General features: G+C 41.5%; 2 protein-coding genes across 6 annotated transcripts in view; one reads left to right on the top strand and one right to left on the bottom strand.

The window, feature by feature from the left end:
- The window catches only part of ppp1r13bb (protein phosphatase 1, regulatory subunit 13Bb), a 35,913-nt gene extending 12,419 nt beyond the window's left edge, over positions 1–23,494 (bottom strand). For all 5 annotated transcript variants that reach the window (XM_050057791.1, XM_050057787.1, XM_050057789.1 and 2 more), the window contains exons 1-6: positions 23,123–23,494; positions 22,711–22,883; positions 10,772–10,919; positions 9,372–9,491; positions 8,468–8,538; positions 1,612–1,713 (exon numbers count right to left, since the gene is read on the bottom strand). In XM_050057791.1, the coding sequence (XP_049913748.1) occupies positions 1,612–1,713; positions 8,468–8,538; positions 9,372–9,491; positions 10,772–10,919; positions 22,711–22,719 (450 nt within the window). In that variant the 5' untranslated portion in view covers positions 22,720–22,883; positions 23,123–23,494. The remainder of the gene's footprint in view (positions 1–1,611; positions 1,714–8,467; positions 8,539–9,371; positions 9,492–10,771; positions 10,920–22,710; positions 22,884–23,122) is intronic.
- Positions 1–23,787, top strand: part of LOC126398464 (trans-L-3-hydroxyproline dehydratase) — a 263,012-nt gene that overhangs the window by 110,751 nt on the left and 128,474 nt on the right. The gene's annotated exons all lie outside the window — the stretch shown is intronic.

The following is a 23,787-nucleotide window of genomic DNA, read 5'->3' as shown; positions in this document are numbered from 1 at the left end:
AGGCAAACGAGTAACCACGAGGTCAGAAATGATGTCAAACTGCATCCAACAGTGAGATTGTCTCATCACTGAAACCAGCGAGAAGGCCCCACCCCAAAGCTTACAAGATATCTCAGTGGTAGACATACCCTGAAACTGGGTTAAATCTTTCTACTGTATGCACTAAATGAAATGCTGTGCTGTGTCAAGACTGTCTGAAGGCTGAAGAAAGGGTCAGATGACTTCATCTCTCCACCCAACTGAGAATTGCTCCAGTTAAGGTCCTAAAATAGGAAATGACAGGCCCAGGTTTCCAAATGACTGCAGGGCTTCATGTGGGCCTACTTTTCAGACACCACAACAAAGGCAATAAATAAGTCTATCTATCCGCGGGTCTACAGTGGGCTTCGTCTTGCATGACTGGTCTTGACTGATCAGGACACCACAAGCACGGCGGTCAGACTTAGTTAGTGCACTGAAGAAGCCCGGTAGACTGGTTGTGTGGAGGTTCTTATTCCCTTCCACTTCAAGATGAAATCTCCTTTTTATAATTAGTCTGAGGAACGGCAGTATCCTTAGTGTTTGGAATCATGCATCATTTACATGCTTGAGTAAACACTGCAATGTCTGTGCACGAGTTCCTGTATAAAGACTGAACTATGAATTCTGACAAACTGGACAATCCTAGCACAGTGACTCATGCTGCCTCCCATCTCATTTGTTACATAACTGTTCGCCCCAGTTCCAGGTCATGATGGGACTCTTTGGATGAGAGCAGGGCAACAGGAGTCCATTTGCTCTCTAACAGAAAGGTTCGAGGCTGTGTACTGGACTTACTTGGCCTTGAACTAATGCCCAGTCTGTGTCTGTGTCTCAGACTGCATGACACAATATCTGACCTTCGCCGTACCTTTCCGACTGCCTGTGTATGTTACGCAAAATGTGAAAGATGCCGAGCTATGATAGGTCAGGCATCAGTGTACACTCTGCCCTGTCTCTCAGCTAAGTTATTACTCTTTGTGGCAGTGAGCTCTGCCAGAACAAGCTGGACCTTTTGTGCAAGGCAACATACATGGATGTGCGTTATCGGGGTGACCATAACCCAAGTGTTGAGGTGACCAAGAGGATATCAGAGGAAGAAGCAGCCATCCTCTGACAAAGAACACGGACTAAAAAAAAAAGAAAGAGAAGAAGAGAAGGAAGGAGCCACCGCCGAATGTGAATTGCCGGAGCCACAGCCTAAATGAAAAAAAACTTTAGCAAGTTTATTAAATAGAAAAGCAGGCGCTGCCACAGTCACGCCATTTCGGTCAAAGTCAAATAAAGATCTAACTTCAAAGATTAAAGTAAGCGCTCTACAGTTATTGAACGACATCGACAAATAACATTTCTTGTAAAATGCCTAGTATAATCTGTAGCACCAGTGTTGTCACGAGTTTATTCACTAATGGGAAATTGCCCTCGAGAACACAACATTTAGGTTTAAGTAACGGCCAATTTCCTGACACCATTTCCACATCATTCTGAGGCAGTGCTTCAGATTAAACAACTTAAACTGGAAAAGCAGGAAGATGCTGCAGCTTTTCAGAATACAATTCACAGTAAGATAAAAGAATAAAGACAGGACGCTACCTTTGCGACGAGCATCTGCTGCTGAGCCTCGATTTGCTGCTGCTGCCGCGTGGCCATCTCCTGCAGCTCTGACAGCGTGAGCTCCACACGCTGATTCCCCACCTACACACAAATGCACACACACACAAGAATCGGTCAACACGCTGAAATCTGAGCAGGGTGGTCCTGGTGTTGACACCTGCTGATCATACATAAGGATTTTTACCCATTTCAAATGGTAAGGGTTGGTTTTTTTTGGTGCTTCTCTTCTTTTAAACAACACTGGAAGTTTTTCATTCACAAGGAAAAAAATAATTTAAATGAAACTGATAAATAAAATAAAATAATTTTGGCAGTGAGCCAAAAACTGTGTCCTTGAAAATGTATGAAAACCCTTTTATCTATACACTAAACGTTGTTTGGTACAAAGCAGGAGATGACCCAAAATTATTATTTTTGCCCTGAGGGAGCTGCTATGAGTAGGATGACACACTACCAAGGATACGTGACTCTTCTGCAAGCCAAAACAACAACATTTAGTAGCTGTGAGTCAAAGCTAAAAAGGTGAACAGTTCAGTTTCAGTATCAGTAATACCTAAAACATTCACGATTGTTTAGAGAACTCAACCATGAGATCCCATGCAGTGTCATGCATCTTCGTGTATCTTTGTCATTTATGATATAATAGCACTTGTAAGACAAATAAAAAAGCCTAAAAGTTCAGAAAAATACATCAGGCATCAAAAACACGTTATGCAAAAAGCCATTTGCAGAAATGTTTTTAAAGGATGATTTCAGCAGCCAGAGGCTCAAACAGCAGGAGACTCAACAGCAGTGAGAGCCGGGCTCCTCTTCCTCCACAACAAGGCTCCAAATATCATTATGATGGGACATTAGTAGTGACGAGGCTCAGTTAGTGAGCAGTGGACTCACAGCTCTGAGGGCAATGTGTCCCTGTATCACAATGATGCAGTGCAAAAAAAATACTGCGGTTACTATCACTACTTTATGGTTTTGTTAGAAGTCGGAATCATGTTTAATAACTGGGGCTTCAATTAATGATTATTTTCTTGATCAATCAATTAACCATTTGGTCTAAAAATGCCAGAAATTGTAAGAACAAAACAAAACTCTCCTTTCTAGTCTCTATCACACTGTCAGACTCATGATGGACAGTAAAAAAACAACATCAAAAAGAAAAAAGATCGATGCAGCACAAACTGAGATAGTCGTTTTTTTCTCCACGCATTCTTCTTCCTTTTCAAATCCTGATGCCTACATTACCCACAATGCAACTTAGTAGCAGACAGTTCATTCTCGAGATCTAGGTGTGTTGTGCTCGTAGACCAATGCAGACCAAGCTGTAGAAGTAACAATAAAATTGGCTTTACTAGAAATGTAAAAAAACTGGTTCACCTCCTTTAATACAGTCAGGTCCATAAATATTTGGACAATGATACAGTTGTCGTCATTTTGGCTCTGTACACCACCANCTGTAGAAGTAACAATAAAATTGGCTTTACTAGAAATGTAAAAAAACTGGTTCACCTCCTTTAATATATTCATTGACGTCCTCCTCTCGAGACAGAAATCAGCACCCATGTGTTGTTGGAGAGCTCACAGAATACAGTCAGACTGGCGATCACATCTGAATCTGTTTTTCCTGAAACTATCATTCTACTGACCTCTGAATTTCCTAAAAGCAGCTGCTAACGTCAACACACTGGCAGACTGCTCTTCTATAAAACAGCATACTGAGTGAGCAGCGAACACAGTCCTCTAAACTACAAGCGGGACTGAAATGCTGAAGTGCTCCTAGACTTTGCCTTTAGGAAGTGTGTTCAAAGAGGGAGGGGACGACGAAGGAAATGTCATGGTGAGAAATGTAGAGTACTGGTTTGAGTAGAGCGATCTTTTATAATGCACAGAGATTAGTATGAGGCACGGAAAGGATGGCGACATGAAAAATAGATACTATGATAAAGTCCAGGTGAAATAAACATGACACGCAAAAGATAAAACTTTTGTACATGCAGCTCTTGGTCAATTAGAAGAGGCAGACGTTTCTGTGACTCATCTTGTCTGAATAAAACATGCTTCTTTTTGAGAATAATTTCACTTCAGCATACACGCCATGCATCGCCTCATCTCTTAACAGACACTCGGCAGGGACACTGCATTTGCAGCTTTGCCCATGTGGCTCACACACTCTTTTCCTACCTGGCATTTGTTCAGGCGTTTAGATTTAAGAGTGTCTAGTAAGACTCAAAGTGGGGGAGGGACGAGGTGACTCAACCGAGGCCGAGATGGGGAGAGTGGGGGAAGCCACTGGCACACACATACAGCCACGCTCAGATGCACTCAGGCAACAACCGCATCAGTGACAATTCACCCGAGGGGGAAACAGACACACACGCCCTCAGACAGTGATGAAGAGGGAGTTGGAGAAACACCCAAACTGAGCAGACTGCGAAGGAAGAGAGAGCAGCCATGGCCTCGCTGATGGGAGACTACATCACTCGCTCCAACAACTGTGCAGATTTGTACATATCTGAAATGGAGCGCGATCCATAATAGAGTGGTGCAGGAGTGAGTCCTAAAACCCAGACATGAGTTTTAGCACTCCAAGTTTCCTCGTCTCAAAGTCAAATAGTTTTTAGCTATGGTCTGTGGTTAACACAAGCTTAAGAGACTTTCATGTTTTGTTCAACGACATAAAATACGTCAGCAAATATCCCACTCATGAATTTTGAAGCTTTTATGAGTCTTAAAAACGACGGCTGCTAAATAATACATTTTAATAACAATAAACTTTATTGATATAGCACCTTTCATACAAGAAATGCAGCACAAAGTGGTTTACAATAAGGGCAGTATAAGCACTGAGTGCATCACTTATAAACAGAATGAACATAAAGAGAACTGATTCAGAAAATCATAGAACTGTAAAACTATAAATTATAAAATCAAGTAAGATTTTAAGAGAGTTGCAGCAGCATGAAGCATAAAAAGAAAGAGTTTCAGACCTGTATCTGGAAGTCAAAGCTAGCTAAAGGCTAATGTGAACAGATTAGTTTCTAGCTTTCTTTTAAAAAATATTTAGCGAGCTAGCTTCCCTAATATCTATGAGTAGTGTGTTCTATAGCTTTGAGGCGTGAGTGACATATACTGCATGCCTGATCTTCTTCCAGCTGTTACTGGGAACCTCCACTCCAAACCTCCAAACCAGCAGCAGATGATCGCAGTGTTCTTGGAGGCAAATAGTTAACAAGGGAGTCTGCAATGTAGCTTTGTGTACAAGGAAGAGGAGCTTAAAATCAAATGTAAATCTAACAGGAAGTCAGTGCAGAGCAGCTCAGACTGTCCTGATGCGCTTTCTCCTCTTGATTCTGGTTAATAGCTAAGCTGCAGAGCTTTGAATGAGCTGGAGTCTCTCAGTGATGTTTTTTGGGAAGCCAGTAAAAAGTGAATTATGGTAGTCAAGGCTGCTTGAAATGAAGGCGTGAATCAATTTCTCAGCATCTTCTTCATTTAGAAATAGTCGCAAATGAGACTACAGAAAGCCATTACACTGAACACGGCTTTACTGTCTCGTTGTGGTGGCAACGTTAAGACATGCAACCATAGCGTAGCTCGTTTATAGCCTAACGTTAGCTTTACACTTCTGGTGATTGCATTTACGCTTTAAAGAATCATACAAGTGGAGTTCATTTGTGAAGATTATCTTGCTAAATAAATGTGTAAGTATCAGAAAACAAATGTGCACCATCACGTAATTAAACAACTGTATTTTGAAACAGTCACAAAAATCCAGTAAATAGTGAAGCTGTCGGCTTCATTACTTTACATTAATGTAATAAATATACAAATTTAATTTAGATGGTAATCTACGTAAGAAATAAAGAAAAATAATAATTATCCGCTTACAGTGACCAATTTGACCTGGACAGATGTGATCACCATTACTGTATTAGATTGATTCAGTTGAATTCAATTTAATATATACAGCTCAATATCACATATCGCAGTTTGCCCCAGAGGACTTTAGAACACATGACAACTTGCAACTAACAGTTATTTTCATTATAGATTTTTCTTTTTAAATTAAAGGCCTAGTGGCATCTAGTGGTGAGGTTGCAGATTACAACCAACTGAAACTTCTCCTGTGTGCTGAGCTTGTAGAAGTATCATGGTCGATACAAAAAATGTGAACAACCCTATCTAAAGCCAGTTTTTGATTTGTCTACCGTAAAAACAACCTGGTGAACTTTTTGGAAGAGGACCTGCTCTGTATGTAGATATAAATGGCTCAATCTAAGGGTAACAAAAACACAACGGTCCTTAGTTTCAAGTGATTCTACACTTATGAAAACATATTTATTAAAATAATACATCATTTCTACCAATAAATCATACAAACTGTACTTTTAATTAAGTGATGTAAGTTGAAATGAATAAAAAATAAAAATTCTAGGCCCATAGTAATGTCTCCTAAGTGCTTAGATATTGAGTTAACTGTCATAAATGGTAAAGCAAAGCAGCCAATCCTCACATTTGGGAAGCTGGATCCAGAGAATATCTGGTATTTCTGCTTGAAAAATCACCAGATGATGTGATTGATTATCAAAATAGCCGCAGACTCTTTTTTTTTTTGGTTGATTAATTATTCCAGATCTTGGCAAACAAAATAAGATGTTTCAAAACTGCCAATAAGCTGTCATCATCAATTATGGACACTAACATTGTGAGATTAAGAGATATTGAAAATGTGTGCAAGGGTTGTAGCGTTCCCTTGAGGCACCTCTGCTCTTTACGAGGCAGCGTCTCTCTCAGAGGATGATCAGCTCTGCACGGCGGAGAGAAAGCCCCGGGGTTTGAGCAGCAGCCCGTGGAAAAGCCAAAGCAATGATCCTCTTAGGGCCCGTTATATCATCCAGCAGGCTGACTGATATAATCCTCTAAATCAGATATTAGGAAGAAACTCGGACACAACTGAGCTGCGGCACTCGGGAAGCAGAGCCGGCCACGCAACTCACAATGTTGCATGAATAGTGATGATGCCGCAGATGTTTTACTTGTTATGCTACGGTGTGGGTTTTATAGGTTAGTAGCACGATACTGGCAGTGCTGAAACAGAAACTGTTGCTTGGAAAGTTGATTAAATTCTACATCCATAAAAATATAATACCCCATGTTACTTCCTCAGAACAGACAGAGACAAAAGTTCTGGTTTTCAGGATAATGACAGGAATGGCTTCTGGGTGCTCTTGTGCCACAATATTTTTTAAAAACAAAAACAACAACCCCTCCATCTCCGGCTGCGCTGGATTCTCCACTCCACCCTTAAGGTTGAATTAGTAACGATTCCTTGACCGCAACACTTTCCTTTTTATTGAAATCTGGGACAGATGGTCGGAGAGAGAAAGGATGCCACGCCAGAGGCTGCTCTTATCAGAGTCATTCACATCTCCGAGCACACACATCCTTAAGCTACAGCTCAGCGTGCACAACAATGGCTTCATCTGACGGGGAAATACTGGCGGTGTGTGGAAATGGAGCAGTTCTGTAACACAGAGGTCTGTGATGTTACTCACAAACACCGGCTTAATATCAGAATAACATATCCACAGATACTGATACTTCTGCCTCATACTGACTGGAGTTATGTCACACTGTGCTGCCACACCGTTAATGTACAACCTGACAGCGTCCTGAATCTGAGCCAGTCTTGCAGGTGTAAATAAATTAAATCAGCTGAACTCACTGGGAGAATGATGACCCTTGCTAACACCTACTTTTCACTTAAGAGAGAACCTACCACTCTGTTTATGAAGCATTTTTTTCAACTTTGCATAACATATGAAGTGGGGACAGAAGAAACCATTGCTGTGAGTTCTGGCGGTCTGACGTTTTTGGCGTCACCACAACTGAACCCGTGAAAGAGAGACAGCTAATGCTAGCTAGACCTCCTCGTTTCTATGATGCGTGAAGAATACAATGTGCAGCACTAATCAGCTGTTACAATAACACTAGAGAATGTACCAACTGATCGGCTAGTGACCAGTATCGACTGATTTCCAGCTTGATCGGTCATGACCTGTGACTAGCAGGTTGGTCTCAGATATAGCAGATTCTGTCCCAGCTCTGCACGCCGTTTATCGTCCACAGAACGAGGCTGCATGCCAACATTTTCAGGACAAAATAAAACAGGCTGCAGTGACAGTCTCTCTCCATGGGATATTTAAAAATAGCAGGTTTGTGCATTTAGTCCTTCTAAGACAAGCTCAGGGGTTTAGTGTTGCCGGAGCCCACAGGAACAACGCTCCTCTTTTCTTTTCTCTGAGTGAGGATTGGAATATGTGCAGTTCACATAACGCGGCCAAAATTAATATATATAAACACTTGAAGATCCACTCATTACTTAAAGTGTGTGTCATATAAAAACTAAAGTAATGGTCAGAGTTGTCACAGTGACATTTAAGGGGTGCTGATGGATTCATGTCGTCAACTCATACATTGAGGAACATTACAAGTTAACATTCCACCTTAAATGTTGCCAACAGTCGGCCCAGTGAATTAAGTTAAACTTAACAAACTTAACAGCGCAATGACCCTCTAAAATAATGAATGCTAGTATCTCAAACCCTCACAAAAAAAGACTCCAAAAAGAGAGAAATTTAAACAACTTCTCAGTCAATTATATGTTAATAATCTAATTATGTATAATGTGTTCTTTGTCTCACAGTATAACTGCCCTCTCAGTCGGGTTTCTTCTACATATAACTGAGGGATTTCATAACGGCCTATGGACGTGGTTTGTGCTGTAAAAGTCCATTTCTAAATTAACATCATTTAGATAATGCTAATTAAGTCTCACCCCGTTCTCATTGTGCTTCTCTCCAGTGTTTCCACTTCTGCGACTCGTCTGATCCTGAGACTGCTGACTCCCTGCAAAAAGAAACAGTCGTTGTCACAAACACAGGCAGGGCAGAGACACACAGGCGCGCACAGACGAGCGCGCACGCACGCACACACACTTGATTCGGAGGCAACAACCATTGTCAGGGATAGTTTGAAAATTCACTGACATGATTGCTCATGACAGAGGCATTTAAGAACTGGGACAGGCACTGCTGACTAAAGCCACCTAACTCAAACTTTTTTATAAGGCAGGCTTGATGGGAAGATGAGAGTGAATGATCTAAAGCTTCACGGGAAGTGATACAAAACTGGCCACTTCTGTTATTCATCTAAAAATCACCGCATAGCTCGATGGTACAAAAATACACCTTTTTGCCAAATTCACATCGACTATGGATCAGCTCAGGATCACATCAGAATAAGTTTCTCTGCCACCTGTTAACTGTGTGTGTGCTGTCTACAAATGTGCACTGACTTCAATTAAATTCCAGCATTGGCATTAATGTGTCTCAGCGAGTCTCTGATCGTGGGCAGAGCTGGTTTCACTGAGCAATTTTAAGCCTGGGTGCATTTTATACGTGGCTCTACTCCACCCAAACTTAAATGCAAAACAATTCATGTCAATGCAGTGTCTCTTTGTGTGTGTGTAAAACTGGGGCAATGATTTATTCCTCTGGCATACCACATCAAGCATCAATTAAACTTCAGGAAAGAGAAACACCAGTGTACATAGCTGAGCAGCCAGCCAGAACAGGTGTCAGGAATTCCCCGACAACCCTCTGCTCCACCCTCCACCCTCCAGGTAGCGACTACACAGAGCAGAGACACCTCCAGACAGAGGAGACGGCGACAATACACACCTTGATCGCTGCTCTCAGTTGGTGAATCTTCATGCCGGAGGAAGAACTTGACTTCTTGTTTCCGAGGCCCCCATTTCTGCAGATGTTCATACATCATGTGTTCGAAGGGGATCGCTCGCTCTACAGAGACAGAAAAGTTACGATTAGTTAAACATATTTATCTCATTTATTTCATTTTTTATTAATCTTTATTTAACCAGGAAGTCCCCTGAGAAAGAAATCTGTTTTACGAGGGAGACCTGGCCAAGACAGCACACCAGTTACAGTTTAAACAGATTCACATAGCAGATACGGAAAAAAAACACAAGATGATGTTCAAACCAGCTCGAATAAAACAGCTGCATTTCTCAGTTACCTGGACGTTTAACACTGCTTTAAGTTTTCCAAGGAGACTAGATAATAAGCCATATAATGGAAACATCTGATGCGACACATTTACAGAGATGCTGTACGACTGATCATGTACTGTATTATTGCAGTGTGTACTGAACTATCCCACAATCCAGGTGTCGCACTGCATGCCAATGCAATCTTGCATTAGGAGTGGAGGATGTGCGTGTTTGGTGTTAAAATTCTGACAACTACAGTGATTAAAAATTATCACTAAATTGTGTCTTGGCAGTATTAAGGTTTTCGTTATTAAAACAAGTGATATACTGCTGTAAAAACTGGGCTTGAAGGACAACTATGCGTGCTAAAACTTTTTCATATTTCAAGAGAACGCTGCTCTGAGGGCAAAGAGAGACGAGAGACAGAGACAAAGGGGCAGACGGCCACATTGTCGGGCACCAGCCGAACATGATTGCATAACGTGGGTTAATAAAGCCCTCGGCTGGGACGCTGTTTTCAGCAGGGGAGTGGCCCCTCAGCAAAAAACGCTGATAACACCGGGTGTGTCAGCACGACTGTGGTGATGGGAGCAAACCGTGTGGACCGAGTGGAATCCGTTGTGACAGTGCTGTGGACTGTACCAACACGTAGCCCTTTTCTGACCTACAGATGTACACTTTAAGTATGTTGTTGAAGCGTGAGGTATTTTTGTTAATAACATGTTTTTCTTTCCTTTGCAGGTGTGAAACTTTTGCTTTGTGGCTTCTCAACTATTTCCCTCCGCTCAGGTATTCATGCATAACCCTGCTTGGCACCTGAGCTTTCTTTAATGAAGCACTTGTTTTTACATTAATGAGGAGGGCTAAAGGCTCCTGCTTTATATAATTAAATTCTTGCACATTTAAGTGAAGTGTCAAGCTCAGTGATAATGGAGTTTCAGACTCGTGCAATACTGATGACACCCACTTTAACAATGCAGAACACCGAGTACTGCAGCCCACAAGAAAAAGAAGCGCTCACCGCTCTGAACTCTCACACTAACAAGCAGCACAACCACAACCAGCTCTTACCGTTGCCTCTCCAGACCTCAGCCAGGTGGCAGCCGGTCTCGCCGGGCTCTTTGCAGAACTCGACGACATCGCGGCACGTCGTCTCAGGGGTGATGGGCACCTCAGTCACGGCCTGTTCCCCATCGCTGAGGTACACCGTCAATATCATCTGAAAGAGGAATAAAAACGTAAAAATCATGAAAGAGGAACATAAAACACAGCAGCACATCAGACTGGCAGAAATTAACTTACAAATAGTATGACATGAAATGTGTTCTGTATTCAAATATCCAGAGATGTACAATAAATAGAAAACATGTATTTGTCAGATGTTATGTTTTAAGGATGAAGCTTAAACCACTCTTAGCTCAGCCTGCTGAGGCGACATTTTGCCATCCACCAGCACAGACTGTTAGTTTGAGCTGCTGGTGGACTCATGCCTGTGCCTGCCACACTTGTGTTTACTATGATTAGAGCCTGTCATAGCATTCAATATACACTCAGCCTGGGAGTTAAGACAGCAATACAAGCCCCCACATGCTTCTGTGTGTATGCTCATCGACCTAAAATGGAAGGAGTCTCTGTTTGTCTGTTTGTCCCTCAGTTTACTCAACCATCGTTCTTCCGACTGACCTCATACTTTCACACACTTTTTTTTTTTTGACTTTTGGACAAATAGGTCAGAAATCTACTTGCCCATAGTCAATTTTACTTGCCCCTACCAATAGTTTTGTTTATTAGTGGTTATCAAATAACAGCTCGATGTGCTTTATGAAAACAACCCAGTTTTATCCACCTTGCTCTCATATTTGTCACAAACTACACAATACAAAGTTGGAGTTCTGCCCATATCCTCTCATGCCAGCCAACTAAACTCCTGTTTCCAGGATAATTAAAATGCTCACTTGCACCTCAGCATTTTCTCACGAGTGCCCAATCTGTACTGCACGTGAGCAACCCTTAACAGAGATGATAAGGAAGCCATATGGCTCACTCCTTAGCTACTTCCATCATCAGCTGCATAAAAAAACGATGTGTTCAATTCTTGTGAGCTGCTAGATTTCCTAGCCAGACTTGGCATTTTGATTCCCCCTGGGCAATCGGGCAACCACAAGCTCTTGAGATATACTCATGCTCAGTAGTAGTTTGTTAAGTACACACTGTGTAGTGTATTGAAAAACGACCCTTATTAACTGTTACACTGCCGAAGGGCATGCTGGGTACAGCGTACGCTCGCTACATTCAATTCAACAACAGATGAAGAAAGAGAGACCAGAGATGTTACTTTACAGCACACAAATACGAGGCTGTAAGCAAATCATACACTCTTGCATTGCTAGGTTGCTAGGGGACACAACTATGTCATGGCAGGTGTATGGCATGGAACCCAAGGTGGCGCAGTGTTGAGTGTGGTGATGGGGACGGATAGATTTTATCAATACGATTGCCATTATTCATATTGCTTATTGGTCCAATTCTTAATGGATTCCCTTATTGATTCCTGATTAATTTTCTTTAAATTTTCTGATTAATTTTCTTTGTGGAGAAAAAGAACATGTTTTAAGCGTCAACACAACTGCTTTATTACCTTTGAGTGTGAACACACTGTAGAAACAGAGTAGAACAAAGGCATGCATGTGACTCAGTCTGTCTGTCATCATCTAAAATGTATGATATGAGTGAATGTTTGTACAGAGTTCATTTTCATTTAGGTTTGCTAGAAAAAAACCCTGCTAAGTCTGTCTGCGTGACGTTAATGTTATTATAATAGGATATTTACCCTTAGTAATGGACGTGCTGCTCGGTTGGGAACCAGTGGTAGTCATGCATAGAGTGTCAAATACATGGCACCCCTCGCCATGTTGTGTAGAAAGATGTTTCAGCATATTACTGGTGTTTCCACCCTTACTTGAAATCATCCTTTTACAGACATTAAAACAGCACTGTTGTCATCTTTCTTTGTGGAACAAAGCCTCACGTCATTCACTCAACAGTTTCTTTCTCTCCGCTATGACTCCTTTTTGTTGCAAAGTTCTAGTTCAACTGTCAGAATTACATGCAAGCATTGATAAAAGGAACTGATAAGCTCAGAAACATGTGATTCTGATGGTTTTGAACAATTTGGAAACAGTTCTCAACTGGAACCGGATCTCGATTCCCATTATGGGCCAAATGTGAAGTTCTTGGATGAGCAGTTCTTTAAAAAAGCTGCGAGTAGCAATACCGTAGGTTCAACAATCGTTCAGTAGAGCAGAGATCACACACTTCTTTTTAAGTTTTCAACAAATTACTTTACTGACATTCTGAGTCAATGGATGTCTCAGGAAACTGCAGCTCTATCCTCAATTCAATCCTTAATACATCCTCCTAAATGTGAGCTACTAAGTGGATCAATGTAATAGCATAGAGTCAGAAGGCAGGACAAGACAAAAGCCAGGTTACAAACAGCTCTATATCATCGCAGTGTGTGCAGATGAACAGTGTATGGCTTCTCCTCGCGTCATGACACGTGTGGCCAACTTTTGCCAACAGGTGGGCAGGGAGCCCCAAGTTCTCATGGCATAGGGGGAAGCCAAACACTGTTCATCTGCACACACTGCGATGACACAGAGCCGATACAAAAAAATTGGCAAAGTTTCCCTTTAAATGAACTTCATCCTAAATGCACCATCTTCACGGAATCACCTGAGAGGGTTCAGAGGGCTCCTTTTTACCTACAGCTATCAGGCTGTACAACACTCCCTGCTCAAACATCTCAGCCGACTAGTAGGCTGAGAAAAATTGTAGCTGCAGTTTATATATATGACCTTTGGACCAATCCATATGGCTTTGCCTGCATGGTTTGTGCCTTCAGCTGGAATGCAAGAACTGATTAATCAACCAGCTGATTGATAGAAAATCAACACACTGCTAGGGCTGAATGATTGGGGTAAATATCTACTTATGATATATATTATACCAATATTTGTATTGTGATTTAGATTGCAATTTTCTGTAAAATAAACTCCAGGCCGAGTTGGTGGTTCATACAGTATTAAACCTCTTTCTAGAACATCTTTAGCTGACAAATACAGTGTAGAAATCTTATTAATGACAGCAATTTGGGACAGGTAAGTTGCAATGGCCATTGTTTTAGCATTTTAAGGACTTTATAATGGAATTAACATGTAATTTATATCATGTAATTTTCCGCCATCAGCAAACTTGCATATTTGCTCTATGTGCACTTTATCCATCTGGAACATAGACTATTTATGGTAATACAAACCCCTTGGACTTTTTCATGTTTCACTGTTTGACAACATTGAAGCATATTGGATGTAATAAGCTTTTCCTTTTACAGTAATCAGCAGACAGACCCTTAAATCTCAAACTAACACACACACACACACACACACACACACACACAAATGATTTCCAATGCATGTCCAATGTTACCCCTAAAGGAGGAAAGCTGGAAGAAGGCAAAAAAAAATCCCCACATCCAGATGGTCCAAGCTGATAAAAACATATCTAAGAAGATTCAGTGGTTGCAAAGTATCGACTCACTGGGTTAAATACTTCTGTAGGGCATTAAAAAAAACACTGATCCACTTTGAATTTAAGATGTAAAATGGGGGAAATTAATTTTCACAATTTGACAACTCATTTTCTGAGTAAACAACTATTTGGATGATGAGACGTCTCGGTTGAGTAAAGCCAAAATACAGGATGAGAGGAGCAGTGGATATGATGTCGTCTCAAGTGCCCCATACACACTGAAGAGAGACAGTTACGCCATCAAACTCATTATGTTGACAAATATTCAGTTTAATTAATATGATAATGTTTCCCATCTGCTCAGTTAGACCAGATCACATTAACTTTGACTTCTTTGCTCTTTTAATCTGTTTTTGGGAGATGACAACAAGGCAAATGGATTGATATGAACTCCTCTATATCCACTGTTACAGCACATCTACATGATGTGTTTTCCCTCCTGTCAGATTTTCATTGTTTTCCGTGGCACAAAGCACTCAGGGGGGCTGAGGTGTGCCTTCCTGTTTCATGTGACAGGCCCTCACTTTTTGTGTCACTACAGAGAAACAGGACTGTGAAGAGATCACAAGATAAAGTGCAGCGAGCCAAAATGGAGACTATACCTACAACAAAGCCAAGAGTTTGGAGGGATATTCAAAATTAAATAAAAAAAAAATGCTGGCTGTGTTTGAAAAGACAGAGTTTATCGTGGCCTTCGTGCAATTCAGATGCAAGTTCAGCGAGTTCTCAGTAAACAGAGAAGAAAAGGGAACTCCGGATTCCTTAGTATCAGCAGTTTGCTTTAAACCTGCTCACCTTTCACAGATTGTTTTTTTTTTTTTTTACAAGTTTTACCTGTTGAATCTAAGGATTTGAGCCAAGGAAACCAAATACTCAAGACTTAAAAAGAAACGTTACTCACACCACCAGGGGCTCTGTTATCCTACTCTTGTCGTCTAGATCAAGGGTCAGCAACCTCAGGCACACGTGCCACCATTGAAACACAGTAGCTTAACCAATGGAACCATAACAATAAGAGCGAACAGAATTTAATTTTAGATGTTTAAGTGTCCTCTCGTCCAGCTGCCAAATTACCTCTTTCATTGCTGTTTCGTCTAGACTCAAGACCAGCAACACTTTGATAACATATTGCTCACAACGTCAAACCAAATCAACGCACCAAAAACCTCAAACTAGGACTACATCAGACCAATTACTTTGTTTATTATGTGAAAAATATTTAAAGGGTCAGTTCAGAACAAAATAAAATACGTATTTTTCTTTTGGTGTGAGTTGCCATGTGTTGGAGGTATCGGCTGTAGCGTTGTCTACCTTCTTTACAATATAATGGAACCAGATGTCACTCAGCTTGTTGTGTTCAAAGTGCCAAAGAAATACATTTGAAGAACTCCACAATGTCTCTAAAGAAATCCTGACCCGGTTACTCAAGATAATCCACAGACCTTGTTGTGAGCAGTTTCATGTTGGAAATATTTTCTTTACACTGAACTACACCTGGCAACTATATCACTGCGCAGAAGGAAGAGTGCATCTACTCAAGGACGAGAGGCATGTGCTCGTGACAGTGTGATGTAAACAGCCGTTAGCTAGCTCAGTGGTGCTAGGTGAACTAGCAGTAACTCCGAATCCAGAATTACTGTCAAACAACGCAGAAGGAAGCGTGCATCTACTGCTAGCTCACCTAGCACCACTGAGCTAGCTATCTACTGCTAGCTCACCTAGCACCACTGAGCTAGCTAACGTTGCAGCTCTGCAGAGGACAATGTCATTGATGTTTACATCTTGCACTGTTACGAGCATGAGCCTCTCCTCCATGAGAAGGCCGACATCTTTATGGCTGATATCTCCAAAACTCGGCAACACAACAAACAGGTAAGAGGAAGAATATGTATTTTTGATTTCTGGAGTGAACTGTCCCTGCAATTTATTTTACATATGCATCATTTAGTCGGTGCTCCGCTGCAACATGCGATTCAGTATCACTGATGTATGTGAGGCCTCAGGGTACAAACATAGCGCTACAGTAATTGTCAGCGCATGTCATACAATATCTAAGTTTAGCCGCTGAACCACCTATAGATTATTACTCTGGGAGTTTCTCTGAGACAAAGTGACTCACCCTTTGTAATAATGCAGCTGTGTGATTCATTGACATTTTCTGCAGCAGCCAAACTGAAATCACTTGTGCCTCTGCGACTTCAGTCAGCATGATTATGAGCCTAAAAGCTCTTGTTTTGGCAAATTCAGAAACTATGTATGATGGAAAGGTCCCGGAGCTGTGGCAATTATTCTTAGGCAACACTGTCGATCCATCTATGATTTCATGTTGCTTCCTACAGTGTTATTATTCCTGACAGGGTAGTAATGGATGTCATTTTTGGGACTTGATCTGCAAGAACATTAAGATTAAAAAAAAGAAATGGGGGAGAAACTGAAAGGAAAGTGTTTTAAGTAAGCTGGAGACTAGTTATGTCTACATTTTACTGATAGATAATTACTTTGCTAATCCCCCAAGGGATATTGGAGGGCTACCAGCTGCATAATAAGACACAGCATAGTACAGGAGACAAAACAGTGAACACAAACAGCCCAGTGAGGCCAGCAACAACATCAATTTGAATACAGATAAGACTGATGCCATTATTTGAATTAAGTCTGGTGCATCCTTATTTACATTTACAGTAGTGGTGAATGTAAGAAATAAAACAGCAAAGAAAATTTAATGAAATACTGCCGTGATAACATGAAACAGTCGATCATAATCTGCTGTCCAACTATCAGAACAGTATTTTTGATATGACCTACATGCTGAATATCCTTCAGTGCATGTCAAAAGAAACCTTCAATTAATTAGGACACACTCTTAACCAATCAAACGACACAACTAAGGAGCAAATTTGGGCCTAATTTAAACTGTTCACAAAATCCAATGCTGCATATACCTCCACATTAACAGAAATTATGTGAATATACATTCAAAGAGTGACAGCATAGCAAACAGAAACCCCAGCGGTCCAACCGACTGACCATCGGAGAAATACCAACCGCCCTCACTAAGTTGCGTCTGCCCATGGTCTTGGCTCTTTTGACCGCCCTCCGCTTCCTCCTGATCTCCTTCTTTGGTGGCCGGTGGTGCTCCTTTGCCCAGATGGGGTTTTCCTTGGAGAGGCTAACAAGGCCGCGTAACACTAGAGTCACAAACCTCTTCATCATAGCACTGCCTCTCTTGCAGGCATGAGACTTAATTGTTATGCCATCCCGAGCAGACCTCTGAAACCGACAGCGGGGCGTGCATTTGAGAAGTGCTGCAGAGGAGACTTGGGAGGAAAAAACACTTGCTGTATGTGTAATTCAGGGAGGGAGGGGGGCGCGAGAGAGAGCCAGAGAGAAACAAACAGTAAGGGAGAGAGAGAGGGAGTCACAGGGTGGTGGAGGAGGGTGCCGACAAGTCTTTCTATTGGAAAATCATCCCTGGGTTGTGCCAGTGGCTGCAACGCCACAGACTCCCTGCTGATGAGAATACTTTGGCTACAGCTGTGACTGGCAAAGGGTCAGGGCGCCATCATGTATCATGCATCATGATAGTCTATGAGGGGCTGTGCATGTAGAGAAACATAGAGTATCCATCTTGCCTGATGCCTAATGCTACAGTGGGCATCATCTGGATACTGTGGCATTTATCATTTAACTCCTGTGAGGGGAAAGAGGGATGCTTCACTGGCTGGCCTGATCTGCAGCAGGATGATTCAACAGTCCTTTCCTCTCACAAATCCTGTCACTCAATTACTCACAAAGAGGTAGCCACAATGAAGAAGAAAGCTCGAGCAGAAAATTGCTTCCTGAAAGCACAAACTTGGCTGAAAACTTCCACAAAAGCCACCATTTAAGACACTGCCATTAGGCTTGGACTGTGTCATGGCATTACGGTATACCAGGGGTAAATCCTGACAGTATGGTTTCTCAATACCATCAAAAAAAACCCAGATGCTCCTCTTTCTATTAAACCGATACGGAGATGCTGTATTAAGGTGCTGCAGTGTACAGAACATGCTGACAGACTGTGAAACTGGCAAGTGGGGATGACGTTACAGGACTACTAAAGGCGGCAAGGTGCGGCAGAGAGAGACAGTGGGGAAAAAACAGCAGTAGAAGCAGCATATTTTCACATCTAACTCAGTTTACTTCAACCAATTCAGTTGATGATTGTTGGAACAATGGAAAGATGGTTTTGGTGAGTTTTATTTTGTTTCTGTCAAGGCTGAATGCAGTAGAGGCTAAACCAACGCTTTAAGCCACTGAGATGCTGCACCGGGATGACTTAATTGACGCGCTGACTCAAACGATACCAACAATACTCAAAAACATCCACATGCAACAAGCTGCAGGAGTCATAAACAGTTTTTACTTCCAAGTGAAACACCTGACCAGACAGAGAATGGTTCCTACCATATATAGTGATGACCGCTAATTACCCCGTGAGACTGATAGCCAATACAACATATACACCATACAAAAAAATAATTCATGCATATTCTGCTCCTACAAAGGCACTTAACATTAAGCTAGTTAGTCAAAGAGCGAAACTTGAATTCAGAAAGAATATGGCTGTATTTTTCTGTTTAATAAGTTAAACAGGTACAAGTCTATTTCTTTTCTTGATATTTTGTGAGTCTATTAGACTAAAAAAAGCTACGAGAGCTTGCAGAATGACAGTGGTTGATAGGCTAATGGTGGCCAAGAGGAAAATTTTCGGATATTGCCCAACCCTTGACAATGTCATACATGCTACAATGACTTCTATCACCAGCAGTTCAGCTTTTACTTTTTTTTTACCTACTCAAATACTGTCATATACCTTATACCTCTGTCAAAATGAAATGCCAGAAAGGTATTTAAGTACGAAAAATATATATTGCCCAAGCCTTATTGCAGTACAAGAAGGACAAATTCAAATCCAAAACTTATTTGCTGACATTATGACAAAAAAATACACTGTACAGTAAGGGAATTCTAACCCAACATGAGCCTAAATGTGTGGAGCAACTAGGTAAACAAACACAGTATGATCAGTACTAGTCCTGAATTTGCATCAGTATCTGGTCAGACACAAACAGCTTAATCATAGCTAAATCTAAGACAGCTATTCACTAAGACACAAGGCGGTCACCTTTGACATTCTTGACTCATATAAAGAAGTGTTATCTAGACATTTCATGCAGCAAAATATGCAAAAAAACCAACATTGAAATAAAAAGGCACTGAACTATATGGAGGAAAGATGAGGTAATGACTGCAAGCTCTTGATAATTACCGTATTTACTTATCGAGGTCAGCAAAAACTATCAAGGTCATCTCCACATGTCGTATGATATGCCTTGTGTTGTTTACATTAGAATGTCACCAACGTTTTAGTCAACATGGTGCCAGGATATTTTTTTCCACACCAGTATAAGACTTGGGCGCACAGCTAAGCATTTTTCCACAGTGCCTATGCAGAATTTGAAGGAAAAAAACTATGCTGAGATATGTTCTGCTGTCATTTCTGGTCACGCTGCTTCTGTCAATCTGCTGCTGTGTCCCACACATACACAGCAGCAGTGGGCCAGGTGAAATGAAGATAATGTCGAGGCTTATAGCAGTTTTCCCTACGGCAACTGACCAGCAAGTTTGGAAGAATAAGTCCAAATGGACTCAGTTCCAAAGCATAATTCCACCGCTCTGGTGTGGGAACGTTGTGAGCTTAAGCTAAATGACAGAGGAAAGTCCATTAACATTAACGAGCCTGTATGTCGACCAGCAAAGGTTTATTTATGATTTATTTATTTGGGATATGTTAATGTTTTTTTACACATCTGACTATTTTTGAAAATTAAACGTTCACTGAACTATCAAACAGTGCAACTGCATTATTTTGCTATTATATTATCATGATACTAGTGGTATAAAAAGGCCACAAAATAACAATAATACAGTTTACTGCAATTATGTCTGGGACAATATATCATCCACCAAGAATAGTTATCTTAACAGGGCTAAATATGTGGAACAACAAGGCTGTTTATGTATCATATACGCATAAGATGCACCGGACACCAAATGTAATCATATTCCCTTTTGCTGGACACTTGAACACACATTTCATGCACACACAATGTTTCAGATCCAATCTTTGAAAAGGCTTGTCTAAGAACATGTTCTGTTATTTGGCTGCATTGCAAACTTCTAGTAGAGCTTACACATCTAGTAGCTATCAAGCACAAACTCCTTTGATGATTCATATTTTTATCAGGAAATGTACTTGCTTGTTGAAGTGGAAATATAAATGTGGACAGAGGTATGTGAACATATCAGGTCCCTACAAGATTTAACCTGCTGCTCCAAGAGGATGTGTCCCTGTGAGTGAGAGCTGACTAATGTGCATGAGAGGGAGAGAGTTAAATTAATAATGTATGCTCCTCCAACCAATAAGAGAAGAGATCTAGTGGTTTTAAACAGGTGGTAGTTGTTAAATAAATCAATAACTCGCTGTTTCATCTGGTCACAGTGAGTTTGAGGTAAAAGGTACAACAGTAACAGTCTATATTAACGTATAGAAATGTACTGTTCAATGAAGGGTGCTGTATGATATATGGCTTAGCTGATGTCATTTTAAAACCAGTGTACCTCCAGAAATGGTCAAAGCGACAACAAGATGCAATGTTTACATTTCCTGTAAGTCATGCTCGGCCCAGCTCCACTGTGTGAGATTAATGCCACTTGACAATCTACTCAGCTCAAAAGTTCCCCTTAACAACAGAGCATTAGTCGACGCAGCCACACAGACCTAGATCTGCCAAGGTCTCATTGGCTGCCGGAGTCACGCGAGACCCAAGTGCAGGGCTGCCTCTCTGCTCCACTGGCTCTTTGACTCTGATAGCCTGTTGGTGCCACAGGGTACAAACGTCTACAGAGGCTACCATCGCAGTCAATCCTGAGAGCTCGACGGCTGCAGCGAACGTGGAGTAACTTCTCTGTTACCTTGTACTCCTGAAAACTCCCTGAAGTTGTCGATAGACAAAACATAACTGTGGTACTGTATTTCCAACCAATGCACCATCATTCAGACTGATAACAAGCCAAGACTGAATCACCTCCATTTACGTTGACACCACCTTACTGTAAACTTATCCTGCATCTGAGTTCATGTTCCCTTCCCTGAAGGCCCAAAGGGCTGCAATCACATTTCCCACAATCCATCACTGCATTCTCAGCATGAAGGATAACAAAGAGGTCCCAACAAAGCACGACTCATATAGTGTTGCCATTCAGGTATTCTTTTCTTTGCAACACAGAGCATCTTGAGCAACAACACTGAGGAAAACAACAGAATGAAAACAGTGATTTAACAAAGCCTACTGCACCTACTCGTTTAAATATCACAATCGTTTTATTTCAACCCTATTCAGCACTAATTCCTTATTATTATAGAGAGACTAGAGGGTGAAACTTGAGCATGCATGAGCCTAATATTTTTGGACTTAATACTTCTTAGACTGTATGCACATATAACGTGAATTATTTCTTCTGTGTAATCTTGGAGTAATCCAATGTCAAAGTCCACTTCGGGTAAGAAGAATAAGCCTCTTTTTCTTACTTTAACGTGGGATAAAACCCATTTCTTCCATAAGTATTTAATGCCACTGATAGTGCTGGACTTAGTACTTCTTAGACTACATGCACAAATACTATGAACTACTTTTATTGTGTCATTTTTGAGTAATCCGAAGCATTCCTTCCACGCACCAATTCACTATTATCAAAGAGAGAGAAGAGGGTGTGAGGTTTTCCTGTCCTATACTGAATTAAAGGAGTGTAATTCTACTTGTTTATTACTGCATGTATCTACAGGGAAACACACTCGATTCCTTATGCGAAAAGCAAATAGACTTCACATACATGACAATCCCTATCTATCAAGTTATGACAAGCCCTGTTCATGTTTACACTTCCCCTTCCTAATGTCACTGTCAGCATCAACATGACAAATGTAAGTCCTGCAGCAATGACATCAGGCTGATAATGTACAACAGATTAAATCACAGCAGATAAAGTTAAGCTTTTCCTTTCTAGGATGTGATGTCACTCACAGAAAAGCTTAGCGGCAGTGGGAAAGGCAAAAATGTTGTGTACATTTGATGTCTGAGTCAAGCTGTGGTATTCATGTTAATCTGCTACTTTTATATTTTAAGCCTGGGGAACCACATAACCAACATTTTATGAATCAGATTCCCAAATGCCACAGAGCAAGATTAACAGATGAAACTACACTTGTAGAGAGCAAACAGGTTTGATTTGTGCAAACATGAGCTGTCCAATTATTATGAGTAACATATTGTCAAATACATTTTTATGGCAAGAGGGCAGGGATTGTGTGCACTCACCGGCATCATATTGGCAGCTGTAGCAGGTCAAAACCAGGGGTGCATGGGCAAGTTGACTGACGGCTCACCCCCTTATCTTCAATGGCACCACCGTAAAGTCAACCAGGACCCACCGTTGCTAGTTCTGGGCTCTGGTTACTCCAATGTGACAACCAACTGGGCCTCAGTCCTCTCTGTAAACCAAAACTGTGGAGTTATTTCCAGCCCTTAAAAACGCTGTTAAGTAAAATGCCATGTTAACAGCCGCTAACGTAAATTTAAATGGCCCAGGCGTGGCTCTGTGCAGCTGCTGCTACAAACAAGCCGACGGTTAGCCAGGCAGCTAGCTCGCAAAGCAACGCTGAGACGACTCAAAGCAAATGACACGTAATAAATTAATATTAATACGTCATAACATGTTAATAACACTCACCAATGTCAGAGACAATTCATTGTTCCGGGGAGTAAATCTCAGCTACGCTACTGTTGAAGGCACGTAGCTAACCGCACCAGCTGTCAGCCAGCCAGCTAACGAGCTCTGTATTACGGTGCTAGCAGTGTTAGCTGGTCTCACAGGCGGCTAACGGACGGTGTGCACGGCGATCTCTCCGCTCTGCTCGGTCCTTCCGCGCGCACTGACTGCACATCGGCACGAGCTGTCGATGGAGGGTGCTTCAGGCAAACAGAAATGAATAAACATCCATCCAGAATGGCTAACTCGTTTTTTTACGGGCGCTATGAATCATCGTTAGCAGGCTAGCAGTGAAAATACAAATAGCTGGGATCCAGTTGTTGACGGCGCGAGGGGCGGGGCTACACCGCAGCAGCGCGGCGTCACGTCAACGTAGAATGTCAGGAATGTAACGTCACCGGCCAGGATACCGGTTTGTCAACGGCTGGTTTGATTTCAGCTTTCTCCAGCTAACAGAGAGTGTCCAAAAATGAAATAAAAGACGTATTATATCATAACTAATTCCACTTATTTGTATATAGTCTTTACAGCGACTCCACACACCGTTTTAGTGTGATAGAGGCTGCTGATTACATATAGATAGGCTCAAGATCCATTATCGGACAGGTATCAATATCTATCTATCT

The sequence above is a fragment of the Epinephelus moara genome, chromosome 12 (assembly GCF_006386435.1).
Source record: "Epinephelus moara isolate mb chromosome 12, YSFRI_EMoa_1.0, whole genome shotgun sequence".
Taxonomy (NCBI): domain Eukaryota; kingdom Metazoa; phylum Chordata; class Actinopteri; order Perciformes; family Serranidae; genus Epinephelus; species Epinephelus moara.
Note: the sequence above shows the minus strand (reverse complement) of the source record. Positions and strands in the feature narration are given on the sequence as shown.